Below are 21834 nucleotides of genomic sequence, written 5' to 3'. Positions count from 1 at the left end.
CCTTCCCAATAATTAGTAGTAAACTTATGTATAGGGAATTATAAAATAGAAATTAAGAACTAAACTAACTTCACACTTAATGAGTGATACAGCACTGAAAATGTTAAGTCAAAGTCAACCATAATATTTTTAAAGTGTATAAAAATATAACCTTTTATTGCTGACTTAATTTTCTTTGTTATCAAATATATGTTAAGATTTCAGTCATCCAGTTTGGACTTGCATGTAATAGAACATGAAGTATCTGTACCACTATCCTAACCTCTTTGATGTGTCTAGGACTGAAAACAACAGCAAGAACTGTTCTCTTAGCTGTTGCTATCGTATTGCAATATTTAGACATGTTATTTGTAACAGTGCACCATCGTCCCTAAATTTTTCATTTTGGTGAGGCATGATAAGCAATGAAGAGTTGTTTTCCTCTGTTGTTTAAAAAATGAAGAGTGGGGGACAGCTAGGTGGCACAGTGGATAAAGCACTAGCCCTGGAGTCAGGAGGATCTGAGTTCAAATCTGACTTGAGACACTTGACACTTACTAGCTTGTGACCCTGGGCAAGTCACTTTACCCCACTACCTAGCCAAAAACAACAGCAACAAAAAAAGTTTCAAAAATGAAGGGTGGATACTATAAGCAAACTGGGAGAGGAGGAATAATTTACCTGTCAGATTTATGGAGAGCGGAAGAAACTATGATCAAATGAGATAGAGAACATTATGAAATGCAAAATGGATAATTTTGATTACATTAAATTGAAAATTTTTTGCACAAACAAAGCCAATGCAACCAAGATTGGAAGGGAAGCAGAAAACTGGGAATGAATTTTTATAACCAGTGTCTCTGATAAAAGCCTCATTTCTCAAATATATAGAGAACTGAGTCAAATTTATAAGAATACAAGTCATTCCCCAATTGATAAATGGTCAAAGGATATGAACGGGCAGTTTTCAGATGAAGAAATTAAAACTATCTATAGTTATATTTAAAAAAATGCTCTAAATCACTGTTGATTAGAGAAATGCAAATCAGAACAACTCTGAGGTACCACATCATACCTATCAGATTGGCTAACATGACAAAACAGGAAAATGATAAATGCTGCAAAAGATGTGGGAAAATCGGAACACTAATGAATTATTGGTGGAGTTGTGAACTGATCCAACTATTCTGGAAAGCAATTTAGAACCATTCCCAAAGGGCTATAAACTGTGCATACCCTTTGACCCAGAAATACCACTTCTAGGTCTGTATCCCAGAGAGATCATAAAATGGTAAAAGGACCCACATGTACAAAAATATTTATAGCAGCTCTTTTTGTGATGACAAAGAATTGGAAATTGAGGGGATGCTCATCATTTGGGAAATGGCTGAACAAGTTGAAGTGTATGAATGTAATGGAATACTATTGTGCTATAAGAAATGATGAGCAGGCTGACTTCAGAAAAACCTGGAAAGATTTATATGAACTGATGCTGACTGAAGTATGCAGAACCCCAATTACATTTTTAATCTAATAAATATGCCTTAAGATAGCATTGCAATAGGTTAATACAAATTAATATCTCCATTTTATATATTTAAAAAAATCAGCCAAAGTGTTTTTGGTTTGTTCTTTTTCCTTCTTAAAATTAACCACACTTTCTAGTGGATTGTCATAGCCTGCATATATGTGTTCAACAAAAACAAATTTATTTTGGGTTATTTCCTCCTTCTTTTAAAATATCTGATGTTTGGCCAGTGCCAGAAACCAGAATGCCAGATGAGATGGATCAGGAACTAAATCCCATTTGTCAAATCTTGTATTCTTTTATGTGTAATAAAAATAATTACTAATGTTCCAAAGTGATAATTTCTCTAAATATAGTATGATGCCAAATTACATCTAGAGATGTTCAGTCAGGTGTAAATAGGTAGCTCAGAGTTGTAACAATAGCAGGACTTCCCCTGGTTTTAACTGTAATGAACTGTAGTAAATATCTGAAAGTTCCTGTGAGTAATTTCCTCATAGTACAGGCTGCCTAGGTGGAGTGTGGAATTGAATAGGTTCAATGCTTTCAAAAAGAAGCTAATATTTCAATGTTTAACCTAGGTTTTGTAGAGTATTCTTTGAGTTTTCACTTTACAAGAAAATATCCATTGTTAGTTAACAGCTAGTTCTTAGTCTTATCCTAACCCTTTTTTGGAAAGTGAAGTATTGACATGTGTGCCAGTAAATGTGATTCATTTCCTGAGGAAGGAAGTCAGGGCTATCCACACGCCCTCAGCACCTGTTGTGGGGTACACATGGGAACAATTTTCATAGCTTCTCCAAACGATAGCTGCCAGCAGCAGCTCTATCTCATGCAAAATTTGTAACGATCACAAGTCATAACTGAACAACTGAGGATACAAGTCAACTATAAGAGAAAATGGTCTAATTCTATAAACTAATAGTTTACTTGTAAAGAGTAAGATGTTAGCAAGGGATATATTTCTCTACTTTCTTTGGCTTTACCACAGGAATGATTGGTGGAAATGCTTCCAGACCTGCAATCCCATCAGGAGAATGGGGATCCCCGGGCTCCGCAGTGAGGGTCACCTGTCCCGCCACAACCAGTGCCATGAATAGGCCAATCCAAGGAGGTATGATTCGTAACCCAACTGCCAGCATTCCTATGAGACCTAGCAGCCAGCCTGGCCAAAGACAGATGCTTCAGTCTCAGGTCATGAATATGGGTAAGCTAGCTTCTGACACTCTCAGTCTTCTGTGACTTCTTGAAGGGAGTGACATTTCTTTCAATCCGTTCAAGACTTGCCCATAGCTGCATTTAGGTACTCGTCCCCATGATAAGCTAGTATGAGTAGCAATTAACAGAAATGAGTGTAAGGTTTTCTTTTAACTATGCTAACCAAGTCAAAATTATTTGTAGGATAATTTACCTTAGATAAATATATCAAATGATGATTATATAAATAAATTAATGTTCTTTGATGATGGTGCTCTAAGGGCACCAAACAGAAAGTATGAGCACTATAGCTGAATATGGCCAGGTGTTAAATAAATTAATAATAAGATGAGGTATGCTAGTCAGACTTAAAAGTTTCAAGTTTTTTTAATTGTATATTCATATATTACATTTTTCAGTATCTCATCCACCATAGCATGGTACAAATCCATTTATGTTCATGTATTTTTCATATACTGCATTATTAGATGTTTCAAGATTGTTAAGAGCCTTGACAGTAAGAGAGAGAGAGAGAGACTGACTTGAGGATCATTTGACAAGAGAACCCAAAGTCTGCAGAGCTCATTTTCGTTTGCTTTGGGGGGTCTTTGGGGATTATCTAGTTCAGTTCTAGGAAGCTAAGGCCATGAAAATTTGAATGATTTGAACTAAAGTTGCCATACATGTAGTAAACAGAGATGGAATTTGAACCCAGATTCTCTGTCTCAGAACCCATTGATCTTTCCGTTACAACAGCAACCTCTCTGTAGTTTTAAACCTTAAGCAGAGACTTCTAGAAGGTTATAAAAGAATAATTCAGGTCTTTGGCCTCGCCATACCTATCACCATCTCCTAATAGTAGGTCATAATGGAAAATAAAATGGTTAGTAAGTGGGCAGGGAGAGGAAGGAGGAAGAAAACCAGAGATTCTCAACAATCTACGATTTGAATAATCATCTCCTGCATATTTTTTTAATCAGAGGAAATGCCTTATTATCTCATTTCCCTCCAAAGAATTTCTCTTTTTTCCTCTCACATCCCCAATCTTTTCCTTCTTTTTTGGGGGGGGGCCCAAGAAGTTCACTTGCATACGATGACCCTTCCTTTTCTCTGTGTAGGGCCATCCGAATTAGAGATGAATATGGGAGGACCCCAGTATAGCCAACAACAAGCTCCCCCAAACCAGACTGCCCCATGGCCTGAGAGCATCTTACCTATAGAGCAGGCATCTTTTGCCAGTCAGAACAGGTAAGTCTTGGTGGAACAGAAAACCTAGATAATAACACCTTCATTTTATGGGTGCACTGTATTTATAACATTCTTTTTTGTTTTGGGGGCAGTTTCTCTGTAGGAAAAAGGAGAGACTTGAGGTTGCATAAGTAAAAGTAACCAGTCAGTTTTCTTTGATTCGTTCCACAAATATTTATTCTCTACATATTTGATACAAGGACAGGAATACAAGGTTATATGAGACACCATCTCCTGCAGAGAACTTTAAGACTAGTTGAAGATGACGTACATAAGTGATAGCATAGTAAATGCAGTACGATTGGTACAAACAAATTGTTACAGCCATTCACAGGAGAGGAAAATCATTTCTGTCTGGAGTAACCAGAAAAGATTTGTGGGAGAATTTGAGAGTGCTATGAATGTATGAATAGAATTCAACCAGAACCCCATCCAATTCTTAAGTGTCTTGATTTCTGTGTTTTAAACTTATATCGAAAAAATAAATGAAATAATTTGTAAAGGTCTGTCTGAATGAATATGGTCAGGAACAAGTACAAGTTTGTACTCTTGAGAACTAAAAATTAATTATATAGATTAATATTAATAAGATTTGAAATGAGTACTGCTTAGATACAGGTACAACAGAAAGGTTCCTCAGAATGGTGAAGCCTAAGTTAAGTAAAAGTCTTTGATGTTATACCATCAATTAAAAGGTTTTATTTCTTAGCCTTATATAACCCCTTATTTTTAAAAGTCAAGAGAATATTATAAGGAGATAGGGAATAGAATAAGCAGAGTAGGGAGGAAAAGGATAGAGGGAAATACAGTTAGCAGTTGTAACTATGAAAATAATTTTGAAGCAGGTTTCTTTGATAAAGGCCTCATTTCTCAGACATGCAGAGAACTGAGTCAGATTTATAAAAATAAGAGCCATTTTGACAAATGATCAAAAGATATGGTCAGTTTTCAGGTGAAGTAATCAAAGCTATCAATAGCCATATGAAAAAAATACTCTAACTCACTATTGATTGGAGAAATGCAATTTAAAACAATTCTGAGGTACTACCTCATACTTGTTAAATTGGCTAATAGGACAGAAATTGTAAATGACAAATGTTGGAGGGGATGTGGGAAAAATGAGACATTAATGTATTATTGGTGGAGTTGTGAACTAATTTTGACCGTTCTGTAGACTGATTTGGAACTATGCTCAAAGGGCTGTAAAACCATGCATACCCTTTGACAATACCTCTATTAGACCTGCTAGGACTGTATCCTAAAAGAGATTTTAAAAAAAAGAAAAGGAGCTATATGTACAAAAATATTTATAGCAGCTCATTTCTAGGGGCAAAGAATGAGAAACTGAGAGGAGATGCCCATCAATTGGGGAATGGCTAAACAAGTTATGGCATGTGATTATGATGGAATACTATTATACTGTAAGAAATGATAAGCAGGATGCTCTCGGAAAAACCTGGAAAGACTTGTATGAGCTGATACAAAGTGAAATGTACTGTGTACAAAATAACAGCAATATTGTAAGATGATCAGCTGTGAATGATTTAGCTATTCTCAGCAATACAACAATCCAAGAAAATGCTGAAGGACTTATAATGAAAAATGCTGTCCATCCCCAGAGAAAGAACTGATGGTGTCTGAATACAGATTGAAGCATATTTTTTTTCCTTTATTTTTCTTGAGTTTTTTTGTCTCTTTTCTCTCATAACATGACTATTATGGATGTGTTTTGCATAATTCTACATGTATAACCTATATCAAACTGCTTACCTTCTCAAAAGTGGTAGGGGGGAGATGAGGAGGGAGGAAGGGAGAGAATTTGGAACTTGGAGTTCTAAAAATGAATGTTAATTTTTTTTATGTCACTAGGGAAAATTTTTTTAATAAATATTTATTATTTATTTATTATTTAAATTTATATATTTTCTTATTTAAATTTTAAAAATTTTAAAAGAGTATTATAAAGAGTATCATGATATTTTAGTGGGGAAAAATGTTTCTGCTATACTTCATATTGATCAAGTTCTGAATGTAATACTTTGTTCAGATCTCTACTTCCTGATGGGACTATGAAGAAATTGCAGAACATTCAAAAAAAAAAAGAACCACAAATCTGTAAAGGCTATGACATGGGGAAAAGTTTAAAGGAATTGGATTTAGTCTGTAGGAGGATGTAATATCAGTTCGATTCAGCCGACATTTAAGTGCACCGTATTTGATGCTTGACAACTTAATTGTCTTCCAATATATGACAGTTACAAGAAGGGTACATACTGGATTTTTTTTTCTTCCTCTCTTCCCACAAAGAAAAAGAAAAAAGAAAACTAGTGAATATTTGCTTGCATAGCACAGCAATACCAATAAAGAAAATCTTCTAATGTGTGTTTTAACACTGGAATAGCTACTAAGTGATAGCGCAGAATGCTATTCTATCCATAAACCACTGTAGTAGGGTTTTACATTTGTAAGGTTGGACTAGATGATCTTTTGAGATCATTCTCAGTCTTTAATTATAATTCAGTAGTATCATTGAATGTATTACCCATTTGCAAAATAATTTCACTTTGATTCTTTTAAACACACCCAATTCCATGTGAACATGCAAAGTGCAAATGCAACATGATATTTAAATCAAGTATGTGGTAATTTTCACAAGAAGAAAGGAAATATTAGTCATTAGAAAAAAAGAACCTTTAAAATTAAGGTTTGTATTTTGACCTTAACAAATTTAAGGCTATAAAGTCTCCTTGCTTATCTTCACATTACCTGTATTCTAGCTTTTCCAGTTCTTACTTATTTCATGTATTACAAAGAATTCTTCTTGAGGAATTGAAAACAGTATCATAGGAATCTACACAGTGGAAAAAGAAGTTCACAATTCTCTGTTCTTTGTTGGCATAGAAATAGATCAAATGGCATTTGTATCATAATTGAAGGATGATGGCTAATAAAGGTCCCATTTATGCCAGCCATCTGTGACATCAGTGTAACCCTAATGTTTCTCTGTCCCGCCCTTATTTTCTTCAGGCTTGTAATCATCTTAAAAGGATGCTGCCAAACTACTAGGAAATAATTTCTTCATTAAATAACTTGCTATACTTCTCAAGCAGTTTTTTTTCCATGTAGCTTTTCAAAGTTGTATAGCGCATCTTGGCACAATAACTTAGGTTCAGAATGATCACAGAATAAGCCAGTCAGAATTAAAGAGTACCTTAAAAATCATCTATTTCAACCCCCTATCTTCCAAACAAGGAGAACTGACCTGGACATGTTACATAACTTACTTATCTGTCACACAGCTAGTAACTAGAATTTCAGTTTATGGTGCTAGCTTACCTTCCATTCTTTTGATGCAAATTAAACTCAAAATGCCTTCAAGGACATAAAATCTAGAAATTTCCCCCCATGTAGCATAGTAACTGCTTTTCTCATGCTTATTTCTTTTAACATTTTACCTAAATGTATGTTTTGTGGGAAATCCATAGCAGGCATGATATGATAGGTCTAGTGCTAGAGAATACCTCAGAAGGAAAGTGCGTTAGACATTATTAGAAATTTGGGATTGAAGCCCCCATTTCACAGTGGGTTGTTTGTTTTTTTTTTTTTTTGTCTTTGAAAGTGCTTTATAAACCTAATAAATCAGCCAATAGCATTCATTTTTGTTTTTTATTAAGGACCTTTTTTAAAAAAAAATTTATTTTTAATTTTCAAGATTCTGAGTTCTAAATTTTCCCCTCCCCAAGACGGCATGCAACTGATGTAGGCTATACATGTATGATCATATTTAACATGTTTCCACATTAGTTATGTTGTGAAAGAAGAATCGGAACAAAAAGGAAAAACCACGGGAAAGGAAAAAAAAACAACAAAAAAGAGAAAATATGTTTTGATCTGCACTCAGACTCCATAGTTCTTTATCTGGATGTAGATAGCATTCTCCATCATGAGTCTGTTGGAGTTGTCTCAGATCCTTGCATTGCTGAGAAGAGCTAAGTTGTCAAAGTCAGTCATCACACAATGTTTCTGTTACTGTGTACAGTGTTCTCCTGGTTCTGCTCACTTCACTCAGCAGCAGTTTATGTAAGTTTTTGCAGGTTTTTCTGAAGTCTGCCTGGTTATCGTTCTTTATGGAACAATAATATTTCATTACATTCATATACCACAACTCATCGAGGAACTTTTTACATTAGGTTACATTAGGAAATCAGGGTCATTTGCATTTGATTTGTTTGAAATCTATGTAAAAGTAAAGATTGTTTTCTTTCTTAATCACATTGACCAATTCTTTGCAAACTTTAACAGTGTCACAAATGCTTTGTTAGTACTTACTATAGAATAGTTTAAGGAAATGAAAATATATGAGCTTAGTATCTAAAGCATTGACCTAAAATTTGACCTCTCTTCCATTTCTATATATATCCTAAATTTTATTTTACTTTGTAAATAAAACTTTGAATAGCTATTTACATTCAGGTTGTTCTATTAAATTAGGATTTTGCTTTTATCACAACTTGTATTCTTTAATTTATTATGCCTTTGACCAGTATTCTTGAGTCTGTGTTAAAATTACTTAATGTTCATATAGTAGCAGTGGCCAGCATTTATATAATGCTTTAAGGTTTACATTGGTTCATTTGATCCACACAACAATAATAGAAGTAAGTGCTATTATTATCTCAGTTTTACAGATAAGGAAACTGAGACACAAAGAGGTTAAGTGACTTGTCCAGAGTCACACAACTAGTAAGTGTCCCAGGCCAGATCTGAATTTAATTCTTCCTGATTCCAAGCCCAGCATTCTTATCCACTCTGCTCTTTAAATTATAACTTCAGATATTTACTCAAAGTTTAAGTCCAAAAAATGATTTCCAAACTTTGGAACAACAGCTTATTTCACCTTTCTAACATTTTTTGTCTGTATTTAGAAAAATCCAGAGATTCTGCAATCTGGCTCTGACCTAATCATTCAAATGCAACTGTTTTCTCCTTAGTTATTTACGATCTCTTAATTGCAGTGTTTCTTCTAACCTGTGCTGGTGCCAGGCCAAGCAGTGACTGACATGCTTCTGTGCACACCAAACTCTTACTGTGCAGCTGAAATTTTCTGTGTAAAATACTGCTGGTTCTGAGTCACTATTTACAGGGTTATTTTTGCTTTCCTTTTTGATGTTTCTTTTTCTGATTCTAATTGCTTTATTCACAGCCATTGGGTTGATCCAGTCAGGTCATGTGATCTTGGCTGCCTGTTAGGAATGAAACAGGCAGCCTTCCTGTTTTCAGACAGATGGGAAAATGGTGACTGGCTAGAGTCATTGCTTTACTAGAGTCATCTAAAGTTAGAAACCTGAAGTTATGTGAGATAGACTCAAAGCCTACTATGAAGGTGACTAGAAGGAAAGAAAAAGAAAAACAGCCATATACATAGTGACTAATAATATAAACATTCTGATAAAACTGTACCAAGTTTTATTGTACCATTCAATTAATAAAATCAAGTATGAAGATTTTCTTTGGAAATATCAATATTATGTATATTACCACCAACAAACAAACAAACTTCTGGTGCTACACAGTAGTCAGGTTATGTAAACATTTTCTGCTCTAATCAGTAGAAAGTCCATGGAACTGTTAAAAAAAAAAATTAAAGGGAATATTGCTTAATTGCTGCATATAATCACCTTTTCTCAGTCCTGATCTTTAGCTTCTGACTGTTGCACACACTCTTTTCCTGTATATTCCCCCATCTTCCTACTCTCTCCTGCTTCTGTTTGACCCCTCATCTCTTGACCTTCTTTGCTGCATCTTTAGGCTAAGCCACACCCTAGTGGGTTCAGCCATAGGTGATCCCCCAAGGGTCTGTCCTGGGCCTCCTCATCATCTTCTTCTTCTTCTCCTTTTTTTTTTTTTTTTTTTTTTTTTTTTTTTTTTTGGCTTAGGCAGTTGGGGTTAAGTGACTTGCCCAGGGTCACACAGCTAATAAGTGTCAAATATTTGGTCTGAGGCCGGATTTGAACTCAGGTCCTCCTGACTTCAGGGCTGGTGCTCTATCCACTGCGCCACCTAGCTGCCCCCCTCCTCATCTTCTTATTCTCTTACCTGGTGATCTCATAACTGTCCTGGAGTTCAATTATTAACTTTTTGCAGATGATTTCCTAATCTATATATCCAGCCAGCACCAGCTTGCTGTCATCTTGAACTGATTGTCCCCCAGGGTTCTCACACTTCCCATTCTTTCCTCCCAAACCTTCCCTCCTTCTGACTTTCATATTACCATGAAGGTCACTACCTTAGTTCCTCATTCACACATTCACTCTGGCTTTATCTGCATCTCATATGTACTCCCCTTTCTTTCTACTACTCACACAGGAACCAGAACTCCTCAGACTGTACTCCTTGCTCCTACTCCTGCTAGGTGCAGGATGTCCGATGACGGAAGGCCAGCAAGGGCCAAGCCAGGCTTCTTCTGCCTGCCCCAAAGGACTTCTTCCAGTGCAGAGGGTCTACTACTGCTACTGCCACCCCCAGCCTCCTCCTCAAGTGAGAAGGAGAGCCAAATCTCAGATTAAGTACCTGGTGCTTTTCATTTCCTGCTACACCTAGCATATCTCCCTGAGAGAAGGTGGCAAGAGGTGTCTAGGCATCTTCCATCTGCCCCGAAACAAGGACTTCTATCTCTGCCAGCACAAGCCAACTTCCACCCCTTCCTTTCCCCCACAGCTATCCCCTTCCATATCCAAGCTGTCGCCAAGGTCTATCAGTTTCAACTTTGCAACATCTCTCCGATATGTCCCCTTCTCTCCTCTGACACTGCCCCCACTTTGGTACAAGCCCTTATCGCCTCACACTTGGATTATTGCAATAGCCTGATGTTGTGTTGGCTGCCTCAAGTCTCCACATACCAATCCACTCTCTATTCAGCCACTAAAGTAATTTTCCTAGAATACAGGTCTAATTAAGCCACCCCCCCCCCCCCCCCCCCGGCCAAAAAAAAAAACAAAAACAAAAAACCTTGGCTTTCTGTTGCCTCCATGACCAAATACAAATATTCTGTTTGGCATTCAAAGCCCTATAGCCCGCTTCTATCTTTTTAGTCTTCTTTTTTTTTAATTTTATTTATTTTATTCTGAAATTAAGAAATAAACATTTCCATAACATAGTAGAATAAGGAAAAAAAAAGATAATTGTACATGAAACTGCAAATCTATTAAGTACAACTTGCTATTCCTTTTAAATGTATATTAAAATTATCATGTAACTTTCTTTTTTTTCCTTTTTTCTTCCCTCCCCCCATCCTAGAGATGGCCACCATTAGACATAAATATTCGTGTATGTATGTATGTATATAAAACTGTTCTGTGCATTTACTTACTAGTTCTTTCTCTGGATGCAGATAGCATCTTCCTTCTTACATCTCACTCCCTGACACTTACTCTTTGATCCAGTAACACTGGCCTTCTGACTGTTGCAGCAAACGAGCCATTCCATCTTTCCACTCTGGACACTATTTCTAGCTGTCCCCCATATCTGTAGTGTTCTCCATCCTCATCTCTGCCTCCTGGCTTCCTTTTAAGTGCTAACTAAAATCTCACTTTCTACAGGAATCCTTTCCTAACCGCTCTTAATTCTAATGCCTTTCCTCTCAATTATTTCCTGTTTATCTCATATATAGCTTGCTTTGTATGGATTTGTTTACATGTTGTCTCCTCCTTAGATTATAAGCTCCTTGAAGGCAGAGTCTGTCTATTGCCTCTTTTTTTTTTTGTATCCTCAGAGCTTAGCACAGTACCTACCACAAAGTAGGCGCTTAATAAATGTTTTTTAACTGATTGATACAACCACCACCATAGTATAGGCTTTTATCTGCTCTCACCTAGACTGTTTTTCTATTTAGTCTCCTTGTGTCAAGTCTCTCCACACACCAATCCATACTTCTCTCTGCTGCCAAATTGCCTAGTTTCAACCAGGTCACTCAGTAACCTCCAGTGGTTCCTTATTACGTAGAGGGAATCAACCATAAAATCTTCTGTCATTTAAACCTCTTGACAACTTGGTTGCTATTTTCCCAGTCTCCTTACATTTTACTTCCCTCCATGCTCTATGTAATCCTGCTACACTGGCTTACTTGATGCACTTTACATTAGACACCCCTACTCCTGGCTTCATGCCTTTGCGCCGTCTAGCCCTCTTACCTGGAATATGCTGTTGCTCCCCACTTCCACCTCTTTGCTTCCCTGGCAAAACTTAATCCTTAATTCCCTTCAAAACTTAATCCTACCTTCTACAGAAAGCTTTTCCCTAACTCTTTTTCTCACCATCCACCCAGTTCTAGTGCCTTCTTTCTGAAATTATCCTCCATCTCCTTTTTATCTATCCAGTTCAGTGGGCTCTCCCCCATTTGAATCTGAGCTCTTGGAGGGCAGGGACATTGTTTTCCTTTTTTTTGTTATCCAATGGTTAGCACGGTACCAGCTACATGTTGAGGGACTCTAAGTGCCAAAGAATGGCATGTCTAGTTAGTGCTGTAGGTTTTCAGGAAAAGAAATGGTCACTGAGGGCAGGTGTATCTACGAATGAAATGCACTGAAAGAAAGCGTGGCACTTGGACACATAGGTAGGAGGCCAGGGACTTTAGAAAGGATATAGGCATAGAGGTAGAAATGTAAAAAGTGTGAATAAATCAGTTTGGTTGAGAAATAAGGTTAGATTATTCCTTCAACAAATTATCTCAAGGATGACTAACCCTGATTCTGAGGTTTTGTAACTAGGAGAAATACGAAAGTTTGTAGTAGAAGCTGGTTTGGGTTTAAGAGAGAATAATTGGTTTTAGATTAGTTTCAGATATATTTCATCTGAAAAGTGACAACAGAATGAGAAAACACATGTCCAACCAGCAGCTAGAAATATAATGTTGAAACTTGAGAGAGACAGACTTAAAGATAGATTCAGTAAAAATACAGTCACTGTTTTGAATTGTTTACTTGTTGGTCATTTAAGTATTTATTATGTGTGACTTTCTTATGTATCTCATTACCATGCTTTGCTGTTGATACTCAAATGATCTAAAATTCAATCCAACAAATATTTATTAAGTATCAGAAACTGTCAGGCTCTAGGCGAGCAAAGACTAAGGAGTCCTTGCTTTCAGGAACCTTATGTTCTATGGAAATAGACTTTGATGTATTTAGGTTTACATTTGATATTTAATGTTTATCATACGTATGTTTCTCAATGCTGAATTAGATTCTTAGCTTCATTTCTTGATTAATTCATTCATTCAATCCTTGATTTTTTTTATTTGTTACCTAGAATCCGTTATGAATGTTAGGGTTTGTTATTGATAAAGCACTCTGTTGATGCAACAGTGTGGCAAATTGTTCATGAGAACTCAAGTATCATTACTCGGGTCATTGGAATTGCATTGAGTTAGAAGCTTTCTTAAGAGTTTAAAACCCTTTTCCAGAGAATATTTTCTATAAGGTTTTAGCTTTGGTGGTACAATGAATTTCTTACCTTTTAGTTCTTAAAACCAAATAAGATTAGTATATTCATGGATTATTTTTCATTTACATTTAGCCCAGGAATTCTAGAGTAAGACTTCTTATAAGCAAACATTTAGTTTTCAAATAAACTTAGAATATACTTCTTTTGTTCAATAATAACACTCCATTTTTTACTCCCAGCTAGGTCATCATTGCTCCAGTTTGAATCATATAGTTAAAGATCAAATAAGCTTTTTAGATCACTTTTTTCTTTTCTCACAGTTCAAAGAAGTTGTATTTTATTTTAGTAGCAATAAGTATGTTATTAAAAGACATAAGTAAAAAGCCTACAAACTCAAGTTCTCTTTCTAGTTTACATCCAGTGGTGAAACAGTTTACTTAGAACAGTTGGCTACCTTGAAAGTGGCTTAGTTCACTGACACTTTTGCTTCTGATAGTCATTACCCACAGTGCAGTAAATGCTGTCCTTTCAGCTGTTCTTAACCAAGGTTATATTTGACCCTTTGCAGGCAACCGTTTGGTACTTCTCCAGATGACTTGCTGTGTCCACATCCTGCTTCAGAATCACCAAGTGATGAGGGAACTCTCCTGGATCAACTGTATTTGGCATTACGGAATTTTGATGGCCTCGAAGAAATTGACCGAGCCTTGGGAATACCTGAACTAGTTAGCCAGGTATATGCATTGACTTTAATTGCTTAAGAAGGTATCCTGCTGTAGAATCTAAAGTATTCGTTTTATTTTGATTCAAGTACTTTTCAGTTCACCTTTTCATATCAGTTTTAACTGGAAAAGGTCTCTTGAAGTTTATCCTTGTTTGCTCATCCTTTGCCATAATTGAAGACAAGGGAAGATATTTATTGTAGGCAAGAACTTCAAAAAAAGCTACCTATTCATTCTTTCTCAAAAAGTATTTTATTGATGTATTTCTTTTTCCATTACTGTCATTTCCCAGTACCTACCCCTTTGTCACAAAGAAATATTGTTAAGTAATACAGACTGACATATTGAAGTCTGTCAGCGTATGCCTAGTTCTGTAATTGCAGTTGAACACTTTTCCACAAATAGGAGGATGCTGTTTTATTTTTAGTCCTTTGGAAAACAAAAACATTGCATTAATCTGAGTTCTAACGTCTCCTTTACATAATTGTGGTAATTTTGCGTATCTTTCCCTTTATTACACTTTTTTGTGCTTCATACAAATTTTCCCAAGTTCCATTTTCATTATTTATTATAGCACAAAAACATTCCATGACTTTGTTTGGTTAACTACCAGGTACCCAGTTTTTTCCCTCAATTTTGCACTATTTTTAAAAAAGGCTGCTAGAAGTAAGTGAGATAAATATATATGTATATGTATATATATATGTAAGACCTTTCCTTCTTTCTTTGATCTCCTTGGTGTGTGTGCTTGATCAAAGGGTGTGAACAGTTTACTCTTTTTCTAGCGTAGCTACAAATTGTTTTTCATAAAGGTTAGACCAGTTCACAGCTCTACCAACAATGTATTAGAGTGCCTGTCTTCCCAGAGCCTCTCCAACGTTGACTATTTCCATCAAGTCAGCAAGAACGTTAGAACAGTTCTTTTGGAGGTGGAGAAGCATAGAGGATCAATAATGACCCCAGAAAGTGATGGCACTTTTTGTGTTCCCTGCCCATTCTTTTGGTCTTACGTCATTTTTATGGGTTAGTGGGAGAAAAACCATGTTACTTAAGGGAAAGCAAACTTTCTATAAACTATACTGTCTTCACAATCAGTAGTTCACATTTAATTATTACCTAGAGCAGTGTTCTTCACATAGCAGGTTCTGAATAAATCGACCGATCTTTTGGAGGATATAGAGCACAAAGATAATTTAAGACCTTTCAGGAGTAAAGTTGCCACAAAACTAAAGAGTGTCTAACATTAATGTTTGTTCAGTTGGATTCTTTAAAATTCTCCTTCAGGGCTATCCAAATAGCCCCTTAGGATTGTACCATAAGTCTGTGGAGCTCTAAATCCTTAAGGAAGGTGTATGTGGATGCAGGGAAAGAGTAGGGGATGACTCTTGAGTAAGCCTAAGTACAACATTTCTTTCTGGGGGAGTCTCATGTATCAGAGGAGCAACAGAATGATTAATAAAGATCATGAGGGAAGGATTCTCTCTCTATTGGCTTCAAGCGTGTGGCCCTTGTGAGGGAGTTTTAACCAGGAAGGCAGTACAAGGCTCAAAAACTCTGGCTCATGCTGCAAACCATTTCTCCTCTGGAAATATCGGAATGTAGCTAGCATATGCTTAAGTCTCCACAGATGTGGTTTAAAAGGATCTCAATCCCTCCATGACTTAAGCTAATGATATATATTAGATATGAAACTACCTTTTTTTCCCTATTCGCCAGGGAAAGAAATGCAGAAAACACTCTTTTATTGTTATTTTGCATTTAGTGAAGCAGTTTGGCATTGTGGAATAGACTGCTGGATTTGGAGTGGAAAAAACCTGAGTTTAGATCCTGCTTGTGTGTAAACTAGGGCAAGTCACTTAACCTCTCTGACCCCTGTAAAACCAGGATAATAGGAGCTCTATAGCTGTGTAATACCTCCTTCACAGAATTGTTGTGAAGCCCATTAAATGAGATGGTGTTAGTAAAAACACTCCTCACAAGCATTATAAAAAATGTCAGTCATCATTATTATTACTCTGTCCAGGAGTAGGTTGGGAAGTGTAGAAAGTATTGTTAGCTCTGCCTCTTGAAAGTGCTACTTAGTTTACTGTGTAAATAAAATGTATTAAAAAATACTTAGGTTTACTATAGAAAAAGCTGGGAAAAAACACATCACCCTTTTCTGTCACTGTCACCTTCTCCCCTTCAACCTATCTGCATGAATCATTTTTATTTTCAGAGGCGTTAACTATCACCAAAAAATAGCTCCTGGTGTGTAATCGATTCTTAGAGTTATTTAAAAAGTCATATTTCCTCTTCCTGTCATTGGTGTCTGTTAGAGAGGTGATGCAGAGTCATGCAAGACTTGTGAAACTTTTTTAAAAAAATAATTTTATCATAACTTCCAGTGCTCAGCAGAAATAAGTGGGAGTTAAGATATGTCAATTCATATTGAGAACATCAGGATAGAAAACAATGACTATAGATTTAAAATTATAACCTAAAATAAATCAAGAGGGAAAAATAAAAGCTAAATGTTTCTTATATGACTAGTTTGCTTTGCTTTTAGTTAAAATTTTAAATGATTCAGCATATGGAATTGCTGTCTTGATAGTCATTATTTTTACTTTAGAATATTTGATCCTCTGTACTGCTAAATGACATAATGCTGTATCTCATCAGAAATAATATCACTTCATCAGGTGCTGTTTTAGTCCCCTTTTTCTCACTTGTATTATTTCTCACTTGAATTCATCAACCCTAGTGTATTCCTTTTACATTATAAAATATATATCTAAAGTATTATTTTGAATTAAATTACAGAAACATGACTAATAATAACTTTAAAAAATGAGGCTTCCTTTATCTTTTCCTTTGGAAGAAATTATATGCCATAAAATTTACTGAATGAAAATGCCTAGTCTTTTCTGTTATTGTTAATATTCTAAGATGGTTTCCTAGATGTAGTCAGACCAATAATTAAACAAAAAGGCCCTTATCATAGAAAAGTTCACCATCTCCACAGCTCTCATGAGCACCTGGAGCCCCTTGTGAAGTCTGTGTGACAGTGGAGGCAGGCCTAGGAAACCAAAAACTATAGTAGCAAATCAGCTCTGGTAATTCCAAAACCAGAAAGGTCACCTCACTTCTGGGGTGTTCTTCTGGGATCCTCAAAAGGTAAAAGAGACACGTGGTCAAGTGAAAACAATTTGGGTTTGAATCCTTGACCTCCATCAAGTCACTTTTCTTGTCTGGGCCTGTAGAATGAAGGATTTAGACTAGATGATCGACAAGGACCTTTCTTATTCTAAATCAGCCCTGCACAACCTGTAGCCCACAAGGCATGCCAAAGGATTTGGCCCACAAAAAAAGTGGAGGAAAAAATCTTCAACAGCCATCCAAAACAGCCTCATGTTGTGGAGGCCTGCTCTGAATCCTTAGAATAAGGCCATGATTCCAGTTGAGTCTAAAAGCTCGAGTGCTGTTTCTGAACAAATTATAACTCTCTTTTGGTTGGGGGTGGGGAGATACCTTCCAGGTGTGGGGAACCTACAGCCTTTCAACTGAGTCAAGTTTTACAAAACAAATGCTTTTTTGAAGGGGATTTGTTCTGTGAAGTTTGGATTCAGTCAAAGGGCGGCACTTGAGGACCTAGAGGGCTACATGTGGCCTTGAGGCTGCAGGTTCCCCACCCCTTCCTTAGGCCAAAAATACTCATATTGCTCATTTGAATGAGGTCTATACCCTAGAGAAATCAAGAGAGAGGAAAAAGGTCTATATAAACAAAAATATTTTTTGCATTTATTTTAGTGATGAATAAGAACTAGAAACTGGATAAAGATAGTGTCCATTAGTTGGAGGAATGGCAAAACAAATTATCGTATATGAATGTAATGCAGTACTTTTGTGTTGTAAGAAATGTTGAGGGGGTAGTTTCAGAGAAGGCTCAGAAGAGTGATACAAACAGATGCAGAGTGATGTGAGCAGAAATAAGAGATTAATTTATAAAATAACATTATAAAGACAAACAACTTTGGGGGCAGCTAGATGGCACAATGGATAGAGCACCGACTCTGAAGTCAGGAGGACCTGAGTTCAACTGTGGCCTCAGACACATAACACTCACTAGCTGTGTGACACTGTGCAAGTCACTTGACCCCAATTGCCTCACCAAAAACAAGACAAAACAAAACATTTTTATATAATAATAGAAAAATCCAAGATGTCATAATAGAAACTGAAATCCCATTCCAAATAACTAAAAAATGGTCAAGATATTTGGGTATTGATCTACCAAAGCAAAAAACTATAATGCTTGTATAGATTCAAAGTGCTCCTCAAAGGCTTAATACTTGAATATTCAGTGCTTAAGGCACTGCTTAGGTTTAGACCGACATCTTATATCATATTCAACAATAAATTAAAAATGGATTTGTGACCTTAATATTAATGATCATACCATGAGAAAAGTAGATAATAGGTAATATACCTTTCATGTCTATGAGTTGGTGTATTTTTAACCAAATAACAGATTTAGGCAATTACAAAAGATAATAAGATACGTGATTACTCAAGAAACACACACACACACAAAACAGGAAAATTTAAATGGATCAAACATTTCTATGGTAATATATAGTTGGAACCAAAACCTAATATAGTAGTGTATAAATTACTTGGGACCAGTAATAATTTTAATGTGGTTTTATTTTGTAACATGCATTTATGCTTCTAATGACACCGGCTGATTCATCATGCCTGTCCTTGATGAGATGAAGTGAGATTGAGCAAGCTTCCCCACTGACAACTGTCAGTTGAGAGCTGGATTTCATAGCATACATACATGTTTCATTACTCTTTTGTTTTTAATTCTGAGGATTTTCAGAATAGATATTGCTTAAGGAAGTGTGCAAAAAAAGTTGTGGCTGTTAAAAAGTATACTTCAAACAGCAATCTTTGTTCTGTAGAAGTCAATCCTTTCAGGATAATTAAAGGCCACATTGAGAACAGGATCAGTCATAATAAGTAAAGGGCAAAAGAAAGTGTGATTGAAAACAAAAATGTCAGGAACTGAAAAACTATTGCTATAAACCAAACAAATGAAAACAAGACTTACGACTAATATCTATTAGGAAGGTGACATGTTTCAACCATGGTTGAAATGTTTATTTTTGAGAGGTTTTTTTTGTAGACTACAACTTTGCTGAAGTTAATTGTCTTTTTGAAGTAAACCATTGAGTCTCAAGCAAACATGAATAGTTTTTTATCCCCATTTCATCCTGTCTGAACAACATATAGCCTCCTCTGTTATCCCCAGTCTTTCACTTATTTTCAATTTCTCCTTTTCTACTGGCACATTTCCTACTGCCTATAAACCGTAAGGCTGCCTTCTCTCAGACTTAAAAAAAATCATCATTTGATCCTTCCATTCCTGTTAACTGCTGTATCTCTTCTGCCCTTTGCAGCTAAACTCCTTGCTGGCCTACAACTGCCTTTCATATATCTCATGCTAGATGTCCAGTAGACATCTTCAACTCAATAGATTGTCTAAAATTGAACTCTTATCTTTCTCCTTAAACCCTTTCTGCCTCCTGCCTTGCCTGTTACTGTAGAGAACAACACCATCTTCCTAGTCCCTCAGGCTCACAACCTAGGTGTCATCCTCAACTCATCACTGTCTCCTACTCCTCATATCCAGTCTATTGCCAGGGCCTGTCAATTTCACATTTCAAACATTTCTCCAATACACCCCCTTCTCTCCTCTGACCCTGCCACTACTCTAGTACAGGCCCTTACCATCCCATGTGCTTGGATTATTACAGTAGCCTGCAGGTGGATCTGCCTGCCTCAAGTCTCTCCCCATTTCAATCCAACCTGCATTCAGCCACCAAAGTGATTTTTCCCAAAGTGCAGGTCCTACCATGTTATCCCATCCTCACACTCAAGAAAACTCTAGTGGTTCCTTCTGACATTAAAGCCCTTCATAACCTAGCTCCCTCCTTCCTTTCTAGTCTTCTTACACCTTAGTACCTCCACACACTCTGTGATCCAGTGACACTGACCTCTTTTCTGTTCCACAAACAAGACATTCCATCTTCTAGCCCCCAGGCATTTTCTCTGACTGTCCCTTCATGCCTGGAATTCTTCCTTAACTTTTAATATTTCTTCTTGTGTTTATATTGAGTTTATTTTTTAGCTTTTAGATTTTTTAAAAGGTATGTTCAGTTTATGAACATTAAAAGTATTCATATCAATTGACACAAAAATATTGTAATATTACTTAGAAATAAGAATTTTCATCCTATTATATTTCTTTTCTTTGCTTTATGGAATTTAAAAAAAAATAAACTGTCAGTTGACACAGTTTAGTCCTTTTGAGATACGCTTAGATTTGGGTCCTTCTAATGCTAGTTCTTCTTTTCTACTTTTTATTAATTATATTTTCAGGGATTTAATTCTCCCCTGAAGACTACTTTAGCTGCATCCCAGAAAAACTAACAAACAAAAACAAGTTTAAGAGTAACAGAAGATGGGGAATTTTACTTGACTACTTAAATTGATAAGAAAAAAAGAGGAGAATTAGATAGCTAGAAAAAAGGAAGGAATAAAAAAGATTAATAAGTTAAGCAAAACTTCAAAACTGGGGAAAGTATTGACAAATGAGAATAAGCAGAGGTGGTATGAGGGTGAAGGCAAGAGAGCCTGTGTGAATAGTGTTGCCTTAAAGTAGATTAAGCAAAATAACTAGACATATTACTGTGTTTATGGGGGGAAAGGGGGGAAAATCCTAATTTGAAGAAATAAAACAATATTAGAGACAAATGAAGGAAAGTGTGAACTTAATTCTAATAACTTTAAATGGCAATGGATTGAACAGTCCAAGAGAAGAAAACAAATCAACAGATTGAATAAGAAATCAAAACCCCGTAATTGGTTGTTTACAAGAACTATACCTAAAAAGCAAAGTCATAGAGAAAATAAAAATGAAGAACTTGTACAAAATTTACCACGCACCCAAACAAGCAGGAATTACAATCATGCTATCATGCAAAGCAAAAACAAAAATACACTACATAAAAAGGAAACTATATTATGTTGAAAGGAATCATAAACAATAAACCTATATCACTAATAAATGCATACGCTCCAGACGACTTAGGGAGAATTTGCTGAATTACATGAGGACATAGGGATATTTTCCTCCCTTTTTCTTGGTTGTAGCCTGAGTCTTATGATCATAATCAGTGTAAGGGGTTTCTAATGTAAAAAGTAGCTGGTACAAATTGGCAAATTGTTTTTGTCTGTCATAGGCGGGAATTGGAATCATGTTTTCCTGATTCCAAGGCCATGCTTTCTTCACTGGGCCATATACTACTTTTTCATTATTCTGCATAGCACCCAACATTTGAGACATCCTTTTTTTTTTTTTAAGCTTAATTTTTTGTCTCCTGGTTTCACTTATCATGAGAACATCAATATTGCTATGATTGAGTCCTTGGGTATTGGTCAATTGTTGGTGGTTGAATAGAACTCTCAAAATTAGCACACTTTTAGTTAAGTAAGGTTTACAGGTAACTTAAAAACAGTGATTTTTTGCTTTCCCTGTATCCTTTTCTATACCCTCTACCATCCTTATGCAAAAGCAGAAGAAAGACACACAACCGAGGTTCATTTTTTATTTTCTTTGTTTCTTGAGTTGTCATTGCAAAGAATTCTTAACCTTGTGGCCATCTTACTAGT

The 21834-nt window shown here is 36.0% G+C and overlaps 1 protein-coding gene across 4 annotated transcripts in view; it reads left to right on the top strand.

Annotated features, from left to right (window-relative positions):
* The window catches only part of LOC114053889 (nuclear receptor coactivator 2), a 75529-nt gene that overhangs the window by 30291 nt on the left and 23404 nt on the right, over positions 1 to 21834 (top strand). For 3 of the 4 annotated variants that reach the window (XM_027876998.1, XM_027877000.1, XM_027876996.1), the window contains exons 10-12: positions 2499 to 2714; positions 3823 to 3952; positions 13962 to 14127. In XM_027876998.1, the coding sequence (XP_027732799.1) occupies positions 2499 to 2714; positions 3823 to 3952; positions 13962 to 14127 (512 nt within the window). The remainder of the gene's footprint in view (positions 1 to 2498; positions 2715 to 3822; positions 3953 to 13961; positions 14128 to 21834) is intronic. The other variant, XM_027876999.1, reaches the window with a different exon arrangement.

Source organism: Vombatus ursinus, unplaced genomic scaffold (assembly GCF_900497805.2).
Source record: "Vombatus ursinus unplaced genomic scaffold, bare-nosed wombat genome assembly UNPS02014812.1, whole genome shotgun sequence".
In the NCBI taxonomy this organism is placed as follows: Eukaryota; Metazoa; Chordata; class Mammalia; order Diprotodontia; family Vombatidae; genus Vombatus; species Vombatus ursinus.
The sequence above is the reverse complement of the archived record's forward strand: the minus strand, read 5'-3'. Positions and strand labels throughout refer to the sequence as shown.